The sequence below is a fragment of the Hemibagrus wyckioides genome, linkage group LG02, assembly GCF_019097595.1.
Source record: "Hemibagrus wyckioides isolate EC202008001 linkage group LG02, SWU_Hwy_1.0, whole genome shotgun sequence".
NCBI lineage: Eukaryota > Metazoa > Chordata > Actinopteri > Siluriformes > Bagridae > Hemibagrus > Hemibagrus wyckioides.
Window position 1 is genome coordinate 19,568,928 of NC_080711.1, and position 20,432 is coordinate 19,589,359.

At 41.1% G+C, this 20,432-nt stretch overlaps 1 protein-coding gene across 1 annotated transcript in view; it reads right to left on the bottom strand.

Annotated features, from left to right (window-relative positions):
• Positions 1–19,823, bottom strand: part of fat4 (FAT atypical cadherin 4) — a 95,134-nt gene extending 75,311 nt beyond the window's left edge. Inside the window, exon 1 of the mRNA XM_058410250.1 lies at positions 14,119–19,823. Coding sequence (XP_058266233.1) covers positions 14,119–19,224 — 5,106 coding nt within the window. The 5' untranslated portion in view covers positions 19,225–19,823. The remainder of the gene's footprint in view (positions 1–14,118) is intronic.
• Between the last annotated feature and the right edge of the window lie 609 nt (positions 19,824–20,432).

A 20,432-nucleotide genomic window follows, 5' to 3' on the forward strand; every position in this document is an offset into this window, starting at 1 on the left:
CTTCTTTATGAGTTTTCCACTGGAGACACACACACACACACTTTAGTAACTCCTTATTGGCTCTTACATGCCCTCATTAAAACACAGATACTTGATGAATAACACCTGATAATGAGTCACAGCACACAATACACACACTTCTACACTCGTACACACTAATACACACTCGTACACACTAATACACACTCGTACACACTCATGCACACTCATACACACTAATACACACTCGTACACACTCATGCACACTCATACACACTAACACACACTCGTACACACTCATGCACACTCATACACACTAACACACACTCGTACACACTCATGCACACTCGTACACACTAATACACACTCGTACACACTCATGCACACTCATACACACTAACACACACTCGTACACACTAACACACACTCGTACACACTAATACACACTCGTACACACTCATGCACACTCATACACACTAACACACACTCGTACACACTCATGCACACTCGTACACACTAATACACACTCGTACACACTCATGCACACTCATACACACTAACACACACTCGTACACAATCATGCACACTCGTACACACTAATACACACTCATACACACTAATGCACACTCGTACACACTAATACACACTCGTACACACTCGTACACACTCATACACACTTGTACACACTCATACACACTCGTACACACTAATACACACTCGTACACACTCATACACACTTGTACACACTAATACACACTCATACACACTAATACACACTCGTACACACTAAGACACACTCGTACACACTCATACACACTCGTACACACTAATACACACTCATACACACTAATGCACACTCGTACACACTAATACACACTCGTACACACTCATACACACTTGTACACACTCATACACACTCGTACACACTAATACACACTCGTACACACTAATACACACTCGTACACACTCGTACACACTAATACACACTCGTACACACTCATACACACTCGTACACACTCATACACACTTGTACACACTCATACACACTCGTACACACTAATACACACTCGTACACACTCATACACACTTGTACACACTCATACACACTCGTACACACTAATACACACTCATACACACTCGTACACACTCATGCACACTCATACACACTAATACACACTCGTACACACTAATACCCACTCGTACACACTCATGCACACTCGTACACACTAATACACACTCGTACACACTCATACACACTCGTACACACTAATACACACTCGTACACACTCATGCACACTCATACACACTAATACACACTCGTACACACTAATACACACTCGTACACACTCATACACACTAATACCCACTCGTACACACTCATGCACACTCATACACACTCGTACACACTAATACACACTCGTACACACTCATACACACTAATACCCACTCGTACACACTCATGCACACTCGTACACACTAATACATACTCGTACACACTAATACACACTCGTACACACTAATACACACTCGTACACACTCATGCACACTAATACACACTCGTACACACTAATACACACTCGTACACACTCATGCACACTCGTACACACTAATACACACTCGTACATACTCGTACACACTCGTACACACTAATACACACTCGTACACACTCGTACACACTCATGCACACTCGTACACACTAATACACACTCGTACACACTCATACACACTAATACCCACTCGTACACACTCATGCACACTCGTACACACTAATACACACTCGTACACACTAATACACACTCGTACACACTCATACACACTAATACACACTCGTACACACTCATACACACTCGTACACACTAATACACACTCGTACACACTAATATACACTCGTACACACTCATGCACACTTGTACACACTAATACACACTCATGCACACTCATACACACTCATACACACTCGTACACACTCGTACACACTAATACACACTCGTACACACTCATACACACTCGTACACACTAATACACACTCGTACACACTAATACACACTCGTACACATTCATGCACACTCGTACACACTAATACACACTCGTACACATTAATACACACTCGTACACACTAATACACACTTGTACACACTAATACACACTCGTACACACTCATACACACTAATACACACTCGTACACACTCATACACACTCGTACACACTAATACACACTCGTACACACTAATACACACTCGTACACACTCATGCACACTCATACACACTCATACACACTCGTACACACTCATACACACTCGTACACACTCATACACACTCGTACACACTCGTACACACTAATACACACTCGTACACACTCATACACACTTGTACACACTAATACACACTCATACACACTCATACACACTCGTACACACTAATACACACTCGTACACACTCATACACACTCATACACACTAATGCACACTCGTACACACTAATACACACTCGTACACACTAATATACACTCGTACACACTCATGCACACTTGTACACACTAATACACACTCGTACACACTAATACACACTCATACACACTCGTACACACCCGTACACACTCGTACACACTAATACACACTCATACACACTAATACACACTCGTACACACTCATGCACACTCGTACACACTAATACACACTCGTACACACTAATATACACTCGTACACACTCATGCACACTTGTACACACTAATACACACTCATACACACTCATGCACACTCATACACACTCATACACACTCGTACACACTCGTACACACTAATACACACTCGTACACACTCATACACACTCGTACACACTAATACACACTCGTACACACTAATACACACTCGTACACATTCATGCACACTCGTACACACTCGTACACATTAATACACACTCATACACACTCGTACACACTCATACACACTAATACACACTCATACACACTAATGCACACTCGTACACACTAATACACACTCGTACACACTCATACACACTTGTACACACTAATACACACTCGTACACACTCATACACACTCGTACACACTAATACACACTCGTACACACTAATACACACTCATACACACTCGTACACACTAATGCACACTCGTACACACTAATACACACTCGTAGACACTCATGCACACTCATGCACACTCATACACACTAATACACACCCGTACACACTCGTACACACTCATGCACACTCGTACACACTCGTACACACTAATACACACTCGTACACACTAATACACACTCGTACACACTAATACACACTCATACACACTCGTACACACTAATGCACACTCGTACACACTAATACACACTCGTACACACTCATGCACACTCATACACACTAATACACACCCGTACACACTCGTACACACTCATGCACACTCATACACACTCGTACACACTCATGCACACTCGTACACACTAATACACACCCGTACACACTCGTACACACTAATACACACTCGTACACACTCATGCACACTCGTACACACTCATGCACACTCGTACACACTAATACACACCCGTACACACTCGTACACACTAATACACACTCGTACACACTCATGCACACTCGTACACACTCATAGACATTCGTACACATTCATGCACACTCATACACACTCATACACATTCGTACACACTCATGCACACTCGTACACACTCATACACATTCGTACACATTCATGCACACTCGTACACAATCATACACATTCGTACACACTCATACACACGTTACTCTACACACACTATCCAGCAGACCTACACTTGCTTTGTAGTGTGCACTTTCCACTGTGTACTGCGTCAGCTATATGTGCTCGAGATGACAATAAAAGCTCTAACATATGCATGTGCGTGGGTGTCTTATTCTATCATCATCATCATCATCATCACCATCATCATCAACGTCATATTATTAGACATTTTTACACTCAGTTTCAGATTTTACAGGTTTTTACTAAGGCAAGAAAGAGTGCTGGTTGGATATTGGGGAAAATACAGTGTGTGTGTGTGTGTGTGTGTGTGTGTGTGTTTGCTTAATTGAAAACAGTTGGAGGCTTTTGGGTAGCGATTCTACAGTTTCAATGTGACTCACGCGTGACTGGCGTACCTGCTGTCTCTCTTTCTCGCGCTCTCTCTCTCTCTTTTTCCCTCTCACTCTCTCTTTCTGTCTTTCTCTCTTTCTATCTCTCTCTCACACTCTCTTCGTCTTTCTCTCTCTCGTTTTCTTTCTTTCTCTCTCTCTTTCTGTCTTTCTCTCCCTCTTGCTCTCTCTTTCTGTCTTTCTCTCTCCCGCTGTCTCTCTCTTTCTGTCTTTCTCTCCCTCTTGCTCTCTCTTTCTGTCTTCCTCTCTCCCACTGACTCTCTTTTTCAGTCTTTCTCTCTCTTTCTGTCTCTCTCTCTCTTTATCTCTATCTCCCTCTCTCTGTCTTTCTCTCTTTCTCTCTCTCTCTCTCTCTCTCTCTCTCTCTCACTCTCTCTTTCTCTGCCCCCCCACCCCCTCTTCATTTTCAAGGCAAAACACAGAAGGAAACACACTTTCTCTGGATTTAATTATCCATGTGGATCTTATGTCTTTTTGTGTTTTGTGTGTGTGTGTGTGCATATGTATTTGTATTTATTTATGTGTGTGTGTGATCCAGCATCCTTATTATTCATTTGTTCCGATTGTTCCAAAACACTGAGGTAAAATGTGTCACTATTTTGTGATTTTTTTTTTGCTAACAATTTATTTTAACAAAACACATTCCTAAGCAATGCATAAATATTTTTAGAAAGCCATATTGGAGATATTTCTTTATATATTTAAACAAAACAGAACAATAACCAAGATAATATCTTATTGTGTTTTTTTTTCTTTGTCGTTTAATAAAAATCAGATAAAAAAAGTGTTAGCATCGAGGTCATTGCTATGGTCCAGGAGAAAAAGAATCAACTTCGAGGCACTAGTGTCATGCCTCATCACACCCAGTTGTGTATTATTTCTCGCGCTGCCAAAAGATCTGTGTGTGTGTGTGTGTGTGTTTGTGTGTGTATGCGTGCGTGCCTTTTTCATGTCGTAGCGCACATTTGCATTGTAGTTGATAATTGGTCAACTCTTGACTTGTCATGTGCAATAATGAACAACATTTCCCATCTGCTGTACCGTCTCCGCGAGTGTAGTCCTGCGAAGTGCAAAGAACGTGAGCTGGAAATGGAACGTGATGCTGGTGTTAGCGTGTAACGATAACACAACAAAGTCATACTGTTCCATCGAATGGAGAGAGACTTAGAAAATTCCTCTAGAGCTGATATTAATAATCCCGAGTGGATAAAGAGGGTGTAACTCGGACTAAATTACCAACAAGGTCTAGCAGTTCATATGGAACAACAACAATAAAGAATTTGCTTTCCTTGTATTAATATTACATATTACACTACTACAACACTACTAGATGCTCCATTTTTTTCCTCCAGGTTGACCCGACTGAAAAGTGTGTGTCAGTGTGTATCCGGTTTCTCTCTCTTTCGGTTTCAGGGTTAAGGACTTCTCAATGGGTCGGTCACTCTATTGTGTGTGTATTGTGTTTAAGTGTGACGTTGATTTATGAGACTGAAACACTTTTTTTATACACATTGTGTGTGGGGGTGGGTGGGGGGGGGTTATGGAAAGGAAGTGACTCTTTAGAGACTTCGGGAGAACAGCAAATTTGATCAGGCCAAGTCACACACACACACACACAGACAGAGTCTTAGACAAGCATACACACACTGTCTGACTGCTCACACACTCACACACTGGAGATGGGAATCCCGAGTTTTTTTCACTGAGTCAAATCATATGACTCATCAATGAATCGATACTTTCGACTCCCAAACGGTTCAGTGCTGTTTCTTTTCTTTTTTCTTTTTTTTCTAAACCAGGCTTTTGGGTTTCTATGGAAGTATTTTAAAGAAACAGTAAAAAAAAAAGGCTTGTATATCAGTGTTCAGCTCAAAGAGTCGACTCTCATGAGCGCACAATTCTCAAAGAGACACACACAATAAAATGTGTGTGTGTGTGTGTTATTTTGTGTTATGTTTATTATATTATTATTTCATATTATTTATATTTATATTTATATTTATATTTATATTTATATTTATATTTATATTTATATTTATATTTATATTATATATAAACATAAAATTTATTTTTTATTTTATTTATTTCATTTTTATTTTTGGCTTATTTTCTAAATTTTTTTAATATAAACCACTATTTTATTTTTTTCATTTCAATTCAGTATTATTTGTATAGCACTTTTAATAATAAACATTGCCTCAAAGTAGCTTTAAAGAACTATAAAAATATAGAATAAAAATAACATAAGTTTGAATTTTAATTTATAATTATTCCTAATGAGCAAGCCTGATAAAAATGCAGGTTGCCAGATTGCTGGGAACACAAAGCCATCCACCCTGAAGACTTTGCTGTGGGGGAAAACTCTAAAACTCTAAAGCTTTACCTTTGACACTGGAGACTCCTTCCATGAAAATGAATAATTATCTCTTCCCAAGTTTAATATCTGTTAATATTTAGATAGCTCACTTCTGTCTTTTCCCCATTTTTGCTTGATGAGAAGCCAGAAATCACACGTACACACATGTACTGAGATTTGACTCTGAATCAACTCTGAGTGAATCAAAAATGGCATGTAAGCTGCTAAACTGAGCCAAAAGTACAAATCGGTCGCACTTATGTTTGGAACAAGAAACAAGAGACTCCAGGGAGGGTCAGGGGCCTTGCTCAAGGGCCCAACAGTGGCAGCTTGGCAGTTCTGAGGCTTGAACACCGGTCAGTCTTCGGGTCAATTTCCCAGAGCTTTAACAACATGAGCTACCACTGCCCCCTGAAGTTGATTCATTTGACTCTGAATCGGCTCCAAGTGAATCAGACATGGTACGTGAGCTTAAACTGAGCCACTTATGTTTGGAACTGTAAAAAATATAGAATGAAAATGACAAAAGTTTCAGTTTAAACGTATATTTATGCCTAATGAGCATGCGTAAGGGAACGTTGGCAATTTTAATTCTGAATTTTAACATTCATTTTAAATCACATTCAGTTTCAGATTTATTGTGTAAATGGAGCTCAGGGTGTAAATTTGTTAATCCTCCTGTAATCCCACAGCGCTGCTGAACTCTGTAACAAAGCCGTTTCTCCACAAATCAAAAATATGTGCTGTGAAAGAAACAGATGAAAGAAATAAAATAGTTACTAATAAATAATCGACTTCTTGGAGGAAACACAAGCGTCAGGTTGCATCGCTCCACTCTGTCGTTGATTATTTTACGCTAACAGCATGAGCCCTTGTGTTTTACTCCTGACTTATTATCCTTAGTTTTTACTACCAGCAGTTTCAGTAACACCAGCTCTTCATCTCTGTAAGGTTAAATACATTTCCCAGTGAGTGTTAGTTCTCATATTTCTGTATTTACTGCATGTGTGTGTGTGTGTGTTCTGAGTTATATTTAAAAACACACAGCGATCTGATTTTTGCAGTGAAACCGAACCAAGTTTGTTTTACCAAAGATCTGTGCATGTGCATGTGTGTGTGTGTGTGTGTGTGTGTGTGTGTGTTGGTCATATGGAGTTGATCTCAGCCTCACAGTTTGATCTTCTGACTGTCAACTGCCCTGTCTGACCCCTGCATTAGTCTGCATAACTGCCTGAGTGTGTGCAGTGTGTAGTGTGTGTGGTTAGTAAGATGCAGCACCTAGAGTTCAAACTGCCACTCTCTCTCTCTCTCTCTCTCTCTCTCTCTGTCTCACTCTCTTTCTGTCTCTTTCTCACTCACTCTCTCACTCTGTCTCTCTCTCTGTGTCTCTTTCTCCCTCTCTCTCTTTCTCTCTCTCACTCTCTGTTTCTCTCTCTCTCTCTCTCTCTCTCTCTCTCTCTCCCTCTCTCTCTCACACACACTCACACATACAGCAAAATCTGACATCAAACACAGAAAGATGAGAGAGAAAGACACAGACAAAGGAATTCCGGAACGTTTCCGTGTTAAGAGATCGTTAAAAATGAATCAATCATTTTAAAACTTTGCAATACTTTCTAGTGTACGTCTTTAATGTTCCCGAAATCCCATAAAATTCAAACGATCCAAAATGGAATGTCAGATATTCAAAGTCCACAGCAAACAACAACAGCTGGAGCTGCAACATGTTTACAAACCAGGAACAGCTAAACACTACCGTGTGTGTGTGTGTGTGTGTGTGTGTGTGTGCATGCATCAGTGTGTGTTGTTCCATTCTTGTGTAACACAATGCTTCATTTACCAGGAAGTGTTTTAGAGCCAGCTGAAATATCAAAGTTGGTGAGTCGACAATAAAAAACATCCCATAATTCAGTGAGGTACCATAGCAACAGTAGATGTAGATGTAGATGTAGCTGTAGATGTAGCAGAACACCGGAAGTTGTGTTTCTTTTGCAACAACAGAATCATTCCCTTTACTTCTGTGTTGTGGAACGTCCACGAGGCATGTTATTTCTTACATAAAAATAAAATAAAAATGCAGGTTGCCAGATTGGTGGGAAAGTGTAAAAACAAAGCCAGCCACCATGAAGACTTTCCTGTGGGGGAAAAACTCTTTTAACTCTGACACTGGAGACTCCATGAAAAATGACTAATCATTTCTTCACAAGTTTATTTAATTCACCCTGGGTAGTATCTAGATAGCTCCCTTCTGTCTTTTCCCCCTTTATTTTTGCTTGATCAGAAGCCAGAAATCACACGTACATGAGGCCCGAAACTGCTGAGTGCGAGGATTCAATTGTACTGAGAGAGTCATTTGACTCTGAATCGACTCTGAGTGAATCAAACATGGCATGTGAGCCGCTCGACTGAGCCAAAAGCACAGAGCTGTCGCTTATACTTGGAACATGGAACAAAAAAAAAAAAGCGAAAAACATATCATGTTCTCAATGCTTGGGTGATTTGTGGGATTTGGACATTCTTTGTTTTTTAAGGGTCATGTTTTCAGTTCTACATGGCCCTCAGTCAACGTATTGTTTTTGTTGTTTTTGGGGTTTTTTTTGTGCAGCGTGAAACCAAACGGGAACCAAACAGCTAGTAAAGTATGAGTTTTGCTGTGATGCAGATTTGGAACAATGATTACTAGACACACACACACACACGTTTTTCAACTTTAACCTTCTTAGACCACCTACAGGGTTAGGTAAGTAGCTGAACATACACGTGTGTGTGTGTGTGTGTGTGTGTGTGTGTGTGTGCTGAGGTCGCATAACCCGATACGGGCCAGCATGTACATTCAACGTTATGTGTGTGTACACAAACTGATTTATTAGTTCGGTTGCATTTTACAAGCGCACACACACACATACACATCTCCTACACATCCCATCCTCTCTCTCGACTCTCATAATACCTTAATGTCATTTCCTCAGGGCCGAACTCCCAGACAAAACCAATCTATCCCTGAGTCACGGGCCAGAAGGATCTGTTTCTGAAAAATTCAGTAAACGCGCTTCATGCTGAGAATAGCGTGCCGTTCTTCAGCTGCACAGTACCCAGCGCTGGACTGAAATGCTTCCAGGAGGAAAACAATGCAAGGGTGAGGGTGAAAAAAAAAAAACAATGGCTCCAGACTTCTACAAACACAGAGCAAAGGTCTGTGCCGTCTGAACTGCCAAAGAAACGAAAGCCTGATTTCCTTTAAACGCAAGCATCATGTTGTTACGCAATTGTTATATAACCAATTACACAGTATTTGCATCGAAACATTTGGTTTTTTACCCAAATTCAATGATACTAACAAAGTTAGGGCGCAGAAACATGCTGGGTCCGTTTCTAAACTAATCCTTATTTTGCTTTTATTTTTTGCTAGTGTGACTTGCGCATGTTTAGAATGCGTCCTTTTCAACCATGAAGACTAGGTAAAATTATAAAACTTTCGAAAAATAACACTGTTCATCAGAATCATTGTAACACTTTTACTAAAACACGATGCTAAAAATGTTCATATGATAAGGTTGCCACTTGTTGCATTTTTGCTACTGCAAAACACAATGTTGGAAGCATCGACGTTAACACTGTTACTAATGCCGAGTTCACATTACTTTTCAGTCGCCGACTAGTTTTGCGAAATCAAGGCAAAGCGGAGAACGTGCATGTGAGTGACAGTCGCGTAGTGTGAATGACCAAAGACATGATCTGACCGAGTTGCGGTGAGGGCGCCGACACCCGTGAAATAGTTGCCATGCTAAATATCTTGACCTGTCAGCGACTCAGAATCGTGCAGTGTGAAAGGAGCTCTGACTGAAACATACCTCGGCGATGACCTACAGCCAATGACAGAGCGAGATGCAGGGCAGTGGGAAGTTCGGGGAAGAGTTATAGACCACAATATCAGCAAGCATGGCTTCGGTTGGAGCACAATATCATAGTTTAATAGAGTTTTTATAAGGAAAGAAATGTCTTAAATGTAGTTCTATTAGAATTAATAAGCTGTACAATTGCATCAAACAGAGAACCAGACAGAGTTGTCGGCGATTCTTCCTATTGTGAAGTCATGCAGTGTGAAACCTCCTGTCGCCGATCCATCGTGCAGTGTGAACACACCAGCGACTGAACGCTCCCCTAGATAGTCGTGCAGTGTGAAAACACCCGTGATCCGACCACTCTGAAAACTGAGTGCAGTGTGAACTCGACATAAGACATGTTGAAAGAATTGTAATGTTAGCAATGTTGATCAAAGTCAATGTTAGATGCAATAAATATGAGAAGGCATGGTGCTGTAATTATTAGTTTAATAAAGTTCAACTACAAAACAATGTAGGAAGTTGGTGAAATTGTGAATTTCTATTTTAGAAGCATTGGTTGTAAGACTTTTACTGAAACACGATGCTAAAAGAGTTTATTTGATACGGTTTTAAGTAAAATTATGCATTTAATATAGTTCTACAGGGAAGAAATGTAAGACATATTTGTAAGAATGTAAGACATGTTCCAAGAATAGCAAGAAACACAATTTCACTCAAAACTAATACTAGTGTTGATTTTAATACTTTTACTTTAAGGCAAGGGTTAATTTCATCGATTAGAAGTGATAAGTTTAGCACTTTCAAACAAAATATACTATTAAAAGTGGCTTTCTGGAGTTTCTGTGTGTAATAGATAAGTATTTATTTAACTTTTTACTGTAGAAACCTATTAAATATAAATCTGTGAGTTTCCTCATAGCCAGAAGCACAGTGTGTGTGTGTGTGTTGTACAGAGGCAAAAGAGTGGAACAATTGTGAGAACAGACTGTAGAGTACACATGCGCACACACACACACACACACACACACACACTGAGACCTTGAAGTTAAACAAACTCATAAGACACCTCTATCTTCTCCAGCCATCTGCTCTTTCTCTCTCTCAACCTCAGTCCCTCTCTCTCTCTCTCTCTCTCTCTTTTCCTGGAATGTGGGAGCTCCCCAAAAGCCCTAAACTCTCAACCTCTGCCTGCTTCAAGAAAGAGATAGAGAGACAGGGAGAAAGGTAATCAGGTTCATTTCTAGGTCCAATCCCTAAATCTGTCACAAAATGAGGGACAAGAAGAAGGATAACGACATTAAATCAAACAGAGAGAGAGAGAGAGAGAGAGAGAGATTATTAGATCAGACAGATGGTACAAAGACCCGTGTATCTATATACTGTATACAAGGGAAAAGAGTAATTGTGTGTGAGTTTGTGTGTGTGTGTGTATGTGACAGAGAGAGAGAGAGAGAGAGAGAGAGACTAAAATTGTATAATCAGTTACTCTACTCTTTGTGTGTCATTGTCAATATAGATGGGCTTCAGTTCAAGAAGTGAATTAGAAAGAGAGAGAAAAGATAAAAGACACACACGCACACACACACACACACACACACACACACACACAGAGATCACTCATGCATGGACTAAATATGGCTGAATGAAGATATTTCTGTGTGTGTGTGTATGTGTGTGTGTGTGTTTTGGATCCTGTTTTGTTCAACATTCAAAATGACATCATCAAATATGCGCCAGCTACACAGACTAGAACATACTCTTGTAACAGCATTATTCATTCGAAACACCCGCTTTCGCATTCTTTTAGCTCAACTTCCTGCAGTTCTTCACCAATTTAAGTCACACAACGACTTATATGGCGAACCCAACACATTAACAACTTAGTGAAGCATTTAATCACCGAGTTACTTGTATAAAGGTGTTTGATTAAGACTTCTAGAAGGAGTCTCCAGTGTCAGCACTTTCTAAGACAATGGGCATTATAGCTGCTAGAATGTAGAACATTAACTAAAAAAAATTTTAGTTTTTTTTTTAAAATAAATATATATAAGACTATTGGTAGATTGCTATGGTATAAGATGAAGAAAACATTTTGGGACATGTTTTTATAGGAAAATAACCAATAGACCACATCACGTCACGCTGTCATTGATTGATTGCCTCAAAGTGCTTTATAACATGCTTATATAGTATTGAAAGGTACGGGTGATTTGAGATAATCCCGAACAAAAAATGAAGTAAAAATAAGGTGACAGTGACATCGATTCATCAAATGTACTAAATTAATGTTTTTAAATGTTTTTTATTATATACCCACAGTTTTCACTTTTGGAAGTTTCAAATGTTTATAAGATAAAGTGCTTGAAAAAAACAGAACTGCTTATTTAAACAGGTATACTCCTAAACACTTCTTTAAAAAAGTAATAAGTGAATAACAAAACATTTATTTTTTCTAATAGGAAATGTTGCAGGGATGAACCAAGAGAAAAAATTCAATTTATACATGCGTATCATCAGGTCTGTAATAACACCAAATTTCTGGTTCCAGCTGAAATTCCCTTCAACGCACATATAGAATCACATTTGGTTTTGATTTGAGGAGTGGCTCAGCCTTAGCCACCCAAAAAGCTGGACTGAAGTTTCAGCCGATCACAACCGAACCCCCCCATCTCTCTCTCTCTCTCTCTCTCTCCTGCTGCACAGGATTTTAACTCCATCCCAAGGGGACAATTTCGCAGGAGCACTAGAGAAAGCATCACAGCATAGTAGTACTACATGGTTTCAGCTTCAAATGTTTTTTCTTTTCAGTCGCTCTCCTTTTCTCTGGAGAGAAAAAAATTCTATTCAGCAAGACTTAAAGGGTCATCTGAATTTAACGGTCATTTATTGCCCTCTGAGCCAAAGCCGGTGGCACAAAAGCAGGACCACCCGGCTTTAAATCTCCCCCAAAAAACTCAAATCCAACATAATTACCCCTTACTCAGTTGGAGACAGGTATCAGAAAGGGGCTGAAACTTTTGCTGTTTTCCACATCTTTCATACGGCAACCCCAAACCCCCCCATCCCCCCCAACAAACCTACCCACTCACTCCCCAACACACTTTTTTTTTTTGTACTGGACTACAAACAAAACTGAGAAAATTATTATACCCTACCATCCAACTCCCCCAGTTTGGACACGATTAATATGAGTAATCAGTTATAAGAATAATCAGTAAAGTTGTCTGACATCTTGATTTGTGGAATTCGTGGCAGCTGATAAGATGGCTTGGGCAGGAACTCGACACAACACAGGATACACACACACTTCCCTCTCTAAGACAAAACCCAGCAATCGCCTCTGTGAACCAGTTATAGCCTGAGCTTTTTTTTTTTTTGCCTAGAACAATAAGGGTAGCCTGCCAAAAACACAAAATCCCACTTACAACAACCATGACTTGCTCAAGTGCAAGGTTATTTACATCTAACACAACCCAGATCTCTCTGAAAAATACATAAGGCAGGGTTTTAATTAACGAATATACAAAAGTGTGTGTGTGTGTTTTAACTTGAAGAGTGTGGCTGCCAGTTTTTCCATCAGAAAACTTGATCCCCCTAAACCAGGCCAATGACTTCAGCATATGTTACTTGCACAGCCATGAATTCTCATTTTCTTGGACCCTTTCTAGCATAATATGCAAGAGCCATCACAGGCACATAGGCACACCCGTCCAAAAACGTTTAACCTAATTAAGTTTTCCCAGGAAAATGAGGCAAACAATGCAAACACAGCTAAGCAGAAAAAAATAGCCATTACTCACCTCAGCTCTCTGAGTTCGGGGTTGGCTGGTCTCTGTCTCAATGGCGTAGACATCCAGAAGATACAAATCAGCTCCTTGCTCCCTATCCAGCTCCGTTGCTGTCTGGATCATGCCCGTGTGACGGCCGATGGTGAAAAGCCTTCCTACGGCTTTCCCGCCACTCTGGACGGCCACAATGAAATACTCCACTTTGGTGCCAGAGCCACGAGGGCTGGACGCGTCTAGCGAGATGACATTGGTGCCAGGAGGTTGACCTTCCTTTAAAATTGTGATGTATTTGGGTTGAGAGAACACAGGCCCATCAGCACCTTGTAGAATGATGGTTAATTCGGTACGGGATGTTTTTCGCTCTGTACCGTGGTCGGTAGCAGAAACGACTAGACTGTAGATGAGTTTTGAAGGGACGAGCTGGGACGCCAGTCGAATGTCACCACTGTACCGGTCCATGATGAATGTATCTGAGTCACCTTTGATCAGCTCGTACTCCACCTCACCATTTGCACCCTCATCGGGATCGTAAGCTACAACCGTTGTCAGGATCGAGCCAATTACAATGTTGGTTTCGGCCACCAGGGCATTCTGGGAGATGAAGTTTGGAACGTTGTCATTTTGGTCTGTGATCCAGATTGTGACATTCTTCAGTGCAAAACGACGGAACTCGACAGGGACTGCCTGATCTATTGCTTTGACAGTTAACTCAAACATGTTTGAGAACTCTCTGTCTATCGCGCTGCTTGTCAGGATGATGCCAGAGGTTGGATTGATGCGAAAGTGGCTTCCTCTCGGTGTTTGCTGAACTATTGAGTACTCCAGCTCACCATTAATGTCTGCGTCTATGTCATGGGCTGTGATCGTCATGACAGAGGTGGACAGAGGGAGGTTTTCAGGGATGGACTTAAATATGTCACCAGGAGTAAAAACAGGAGGGTTATCATTGAAATCTCGCACATGAATAATAAGAGGAATGGAGGAGGATCTTTGAGGCCTGCCATTGTCCTTTGCAGTGATGTTCAGCTTGTAGAGGGACTGGGTTTCATAGTCCAGCTTTCGGATGAGGAAGATGCTACCAGTACTGGGACTAATACTAAAAGTGCCATGATTGTTGTTAGCAGTGATGCTGTATGTTATATCAGCATTGGAACCTGAATCCGAGTCAGTCGCTGTGATGGATGCCACTAGCTCTCCAATCCGCATGTTCTCAAGAACATCTACTATAATGGTGGACTTTGGAAAAGACGGAGAGTTATCATTCTCATCCAAAATGCTAATGCTCAGCAGACAAGAAGAGGACAGTGGGACTGCTCCAGAGTCTTCAGCTATGATCTTAAGAGAGTAAGAGGATGTGGCTTCGTAGTCCAAATTCCCCACAAGTGTGACCTGACCAGAGCTGCTGTCGATGCTAAACTGGTTTTCCTCGTTGCCTTCCAAGAGGCGGTAGCGCACAAGTCCATTTTTGTTTTCATCCATATCTGAAGCAGATACTCTCAGTAGCTGTGTCATGTTTTGTGCCGACTCTGAGATGGAGGCCTGGTAGATGTCTTTAGTGAACTTGGGTGTATTGTCGTTGATGTCCTGAATGTACACCTGCACTTTGGCTTGGTCTCTGAGAGGCTTAGGAAGTCCCTGATCAGACGAAATGACTGTGAATGTGAAAACAGCCGTACCTCTCTGCCTCATCAAAGATTCCCTGTCCAATTGTAGTGTGCTAGTCAATTCTCCAGTGATGGCATTCAACTCAAAGTTTGACTGTGGTGTTTCAAAAGAATACCTCACCTCACTGTTCGGACCAAAGTCTTTATCCTCAGCAAAAACCTGTCCGACCAGCGAACCCCGCGGCTGCTCTTCCTTAAAGCGGAACACGTAATTCGTGCTGTTGAAAAGTGGCCGGTTATCGTTGACATCATCCAGAATAATGGTCACATTAACACTAGCACTTAGAGGCTCTACCGCTCTGTCCCGTGCTACCAGTAGCAGATTATACCTGTCCTGAACTTCTCTGTCAAGCTCTGCCTTAATGTAGAATTGTCCATCAGGAAAAATTCCAAAAACATCATTAGTGTTCCCACCAGTAATGTCATACACTATTTCCCCATTTACTCCAGAGTCTTTATCTGTAGCTTCCACCTTGAAGAAACGGCTGTTCACCGGCTCTGACTCCAAGATAATAACTTCATATGAGAGCTGGTCAAATACTGGAGCGTTGTCATTGACATCATACACACTGACAGTCAAGACAAGGGTGGAGGTGTGCCGGGGAACACCAGAGTCAGAGGCCAGCACCTCAACCTGGTATGAGTTTGTGGAGACCTCTAGAGATCCTGTAAGTGTGATAAGTCCATGTTTCTCATGTATATGAAACAGTCCTTTGGGGTTTTGCTGGAGGCTGTACTCGATCATACCATTAGGACCTTCATCAGGATCATAAGCTTTTGCCTGAAATATGTGATGACCTGTCTTCCAGTTCTCCACTGCACTTACATGCTCCACAGGATGGAGAAAATGAGGAGCATTGTCATTCAGATCCTTTACTGTGATGTTGACTAAAGCTTCTCCTGTAACATCTCCACCTCTGGCGATCACCTTCAGCTGATAAAACACCTGCTCCTCCCTGTCAATAAGTCCAGTGGCTATTATCTGTCCTGTTACACTATTAACCGAGAAAATGCCTTTCTGGTCTCCTGATGCTATCAAATAACTAATATTAGTGTTCAAGTCAACTGTAGTGGCCGAAACTGTTCCTATCACTGTACCCTGGATTGTGTTTTCAAAAATGACAAAGCTGTATTCCTTCTGGCTAAATGACGGAGGGTTATCCTGAGTGTCAATCACGTTGATGGTTACAATGCCTTGTGTTTGTGAGCGCAGATCTCCTCCATCTGTAGCGGAAACCTGCAGCTGGTAAGTTGTTTTCTCTTCCCTGTCCAGACGCACTAGCGTTGTGATTTTGCCTGTGTTGCTATTGATGTGAAACTTGAAAGAGTCTCCGGCAGTGATAGCATATCTGACAGTGCCATTTCGACCCAGGTCAGGATCAGAGGCTGACACGGTTATGACATAAGATCCAGGAGGCTCGTTTTCTTTAATGTTAGCAAAATACTGCACAGGGTAAAACACAGGCCTGTTATCATTAATATCTTTTAATGTGATGTTGACTTTAGCAGTAGAGTGTAAAGGTGGTGAGCCGCCATCGGTAGCTTTAACATATAGTAGGTAGGAACCCTGTTCCTCTCTATCCAGCTCAGAAGCAGTGCTTAACCTTCCTGTTATTGCATCTACCCGGAATAGCTCCTGCACATTAGCTGGTGTTTCTGGGTCAAATGTGAACTGTACCGTGCCATTGGCACCAAGATCTGTATCTATGGCAGACAGTAGTAGAAGTTCACTACCAGCTGTTGAATGCTCAACTGGATATATGTGATACGTGTTTTGTGTGAACGTTGGGACTTGATCATTCACGTCCGTAATGTTCACAATCAATGTGGTGTACGATATCTTAGGCTGCAGGCCTTGATCTTTGGCACTTATGTTCAGTATGATTTCTGATGCAGTTTCCCTGTCAAGTATGGCTGCACTAGTGACCAAGCCGCTGTTCTCGCTAATGGCAAACCAACCCAAACTGTTTCCTGACACTATTGAGTAGCGCAGGTTAGCATTCTGCCCAGAATCACCATCAGTGGCTGAGACTCCTTTAATGTAGCTGCCTTTGGGAACATCTTCACTAATATCAACTCTATAGACTGCTTCCTGGAATATGGGTGGGTGATCATTAATATCATTCACGAATATGACTAGGCTAGCAAAAGAGGATCGGGCAACAGGTTTTCCATTATCAGACACAGATACTGTAAGGTTATAGGAGGATATCCGCTCTCTGTCTAGCACACTGGCCACTTTAATTAAGCTCAAGTTGGGGACAGGAGAAGTGTGCACTTCAAAGTGGCCCTGCTCATTCCCTCCAAGAATAGAAACAGATATATTACCATTAGCTGTAGAGGAATCTGAATCAGAAACAGTCAATAATGCTACTACTGTTCCAATTTGTGCATTTTCATCAACAGAAGCGAATTTTGAAGTGGTAGGGAAATACCTAAACTTAACCACGGGATCATTATCATTCACGTCAAGGAGTTTAATTGTTGCTTCTGTCCTTCCTGACAGTGAAGGCACTCCGTTATCTGTAGCATGTATTGTAAAGGAATATTCTTTTTTACTCTCGTAGTCTAAAGCCTCTTTGATAATAATAGTACCTGCTTTTGGGTCTATTTGGAAAGGAGTGCCTTCATCTAAAAAGTACCTGATATCTGCATTAGCACCTTCATCCTGATCTGTGGCCACCACCTGCAAAACACTAGACCCTACGGCTGCATCTTCAAACACACTTGTTTGATACTGTTCCAAGTCAAACATGGGCGGGTTATCATTGACATCCTGGACAGTAACATTTACTTGGAGATAGCCATATTTTTTAGGTTCCCCTTTGTCTTGGACCTCAACAAGAAGCTGGTAGAAGGACGTGAGCTCCCTGTCCAAGCCACCTGTGGTCACTAAATGCAAAAATGCACCCTCTCCGCTGGGGTTCACAGTAACATCCAGACGAAATGTTCCCTTCTCATTGCCGCTAATGATCCGATAGGTGTTGTGATCCACTCCATTGACACCAATGTCTGCATCTGTAGCAGTGTCCAGGATGACCTGTCTGCCGCCGACTGTGTCCTCTCTGAATGAAACCGCAATGGTGGCATCTGGGAATGCAGGAGCGTTGTCATTCACATCCAGAACAACAATCCGGACCTCTGTAGGATATGTGGGCTGGCTGGACAACACCACAACATTGATTATGTCACTCGGCAAGGTCTCTCGGTCAATCACAGAGGATGTACGTATGACACCGTTCGTTCCATTGATGGTGAACAGCTTGTGGCTCTCGCCAAAACGGTAGGTAAATCCTGGTTTGGGGTCTACAGTGCCCACATAAGTGCCGACAGGCTGCTCTTCCAAAACGTGAAACTCGTGGCGAACTTGACTGGATGAGGAACGTTGCCATAAAGTCCATAAGATCAACAGAAGTAGGTGAAACGCAGACAAACTCCTACCTGAAGGCTCCATGCTGAAAGTGCCAGTCTGACTCTGTCGAACAGAGATGCATCCACTCCAAGTACAAAGAACGCAGAGAAGAACAAAAATGTTTAGAAACAATCCAAAGTTGGGCTTTGCTTGTGTTTCTCATGCAGCAATACAAATATTTGTGTTCAGCTGGTTAGAAAGTCCGTGCAGAGGAAAATGCGTTCTTCTGCGTAAAACGCATTTATATGCAACAGGCATCAGTGCAAAAAAAGTCTGCAATGCAACAGGTATAAATGCAAAAAAGACCTTAAATGCAACATAAATGCAAAATCCCTTAAATGTAAAAAAAAAAAAAAAAAAGCATACACTTAAAATGCCTTTAGTTGCAGAGAGAGCTCGTGCTGGAAAGCCCATAGAGTTCTCCGTCTCTCTCCTCTACTCATAATGCCAGTGATGGAAAAGTTTCCATTGTAAAAAAAGGAGAAAAAAAAAGTTCCAGCACTCACAGAACAAATAAAAAATCCTCCAAACTGCAAAAAGTTCTTTCAAAAAACACACTCTTGTGCTTTAAAGTCCGATGAAAGAAATAAAAGTTTTGAAGTAATATGGCCAGCGCGTGTTGAGCTCGTATGTCCAGTGCAATGTGCGGCAGAATAACGGAGCTCAAACTTCACTCCTGTCTCCGAGAACAAAGCCCGAGCGCAGCGAAGCCCCGCCCACCCCGGATCCTATTTGATAGCCGGGACTAAGCCCGCCTCATTATGGCTCTCTGATTGGTCAGTGTAAACTCCATCCAAGCTAATAAGCAGGTAAAGTGTACCGTTATTCCCTATAATAATAATAATAATAATAATAATAATAATAATAATAATAATAATAACAATAAATGATTAGGACATGCAGTGTATATAAAATATAAATAAGCTGTGTGTATAAAACAATCATGAAATGTGCATTTTATACATATTTTATACTACTATATAAAGCATTATTTATTTATTTATTTATTTGTATGTAGATATTAAATGTATAGAAAAGATTTATATATTAAAAAGTGGTACCGATATTAACATATCAGCATTAATTAAAGTCGTTTGTCATTTAATTTGTTAGTTTATCCCTTATACACTTCTTTCACCACACTACTAACTTTGTTTAACCTGAACTTTGGTGAATATTTGAGCTAAACCCAGCCGAAACCCGTTACTAAGGTTCCTATATTTATTTCAATGTTATATGACTTTTTCAGT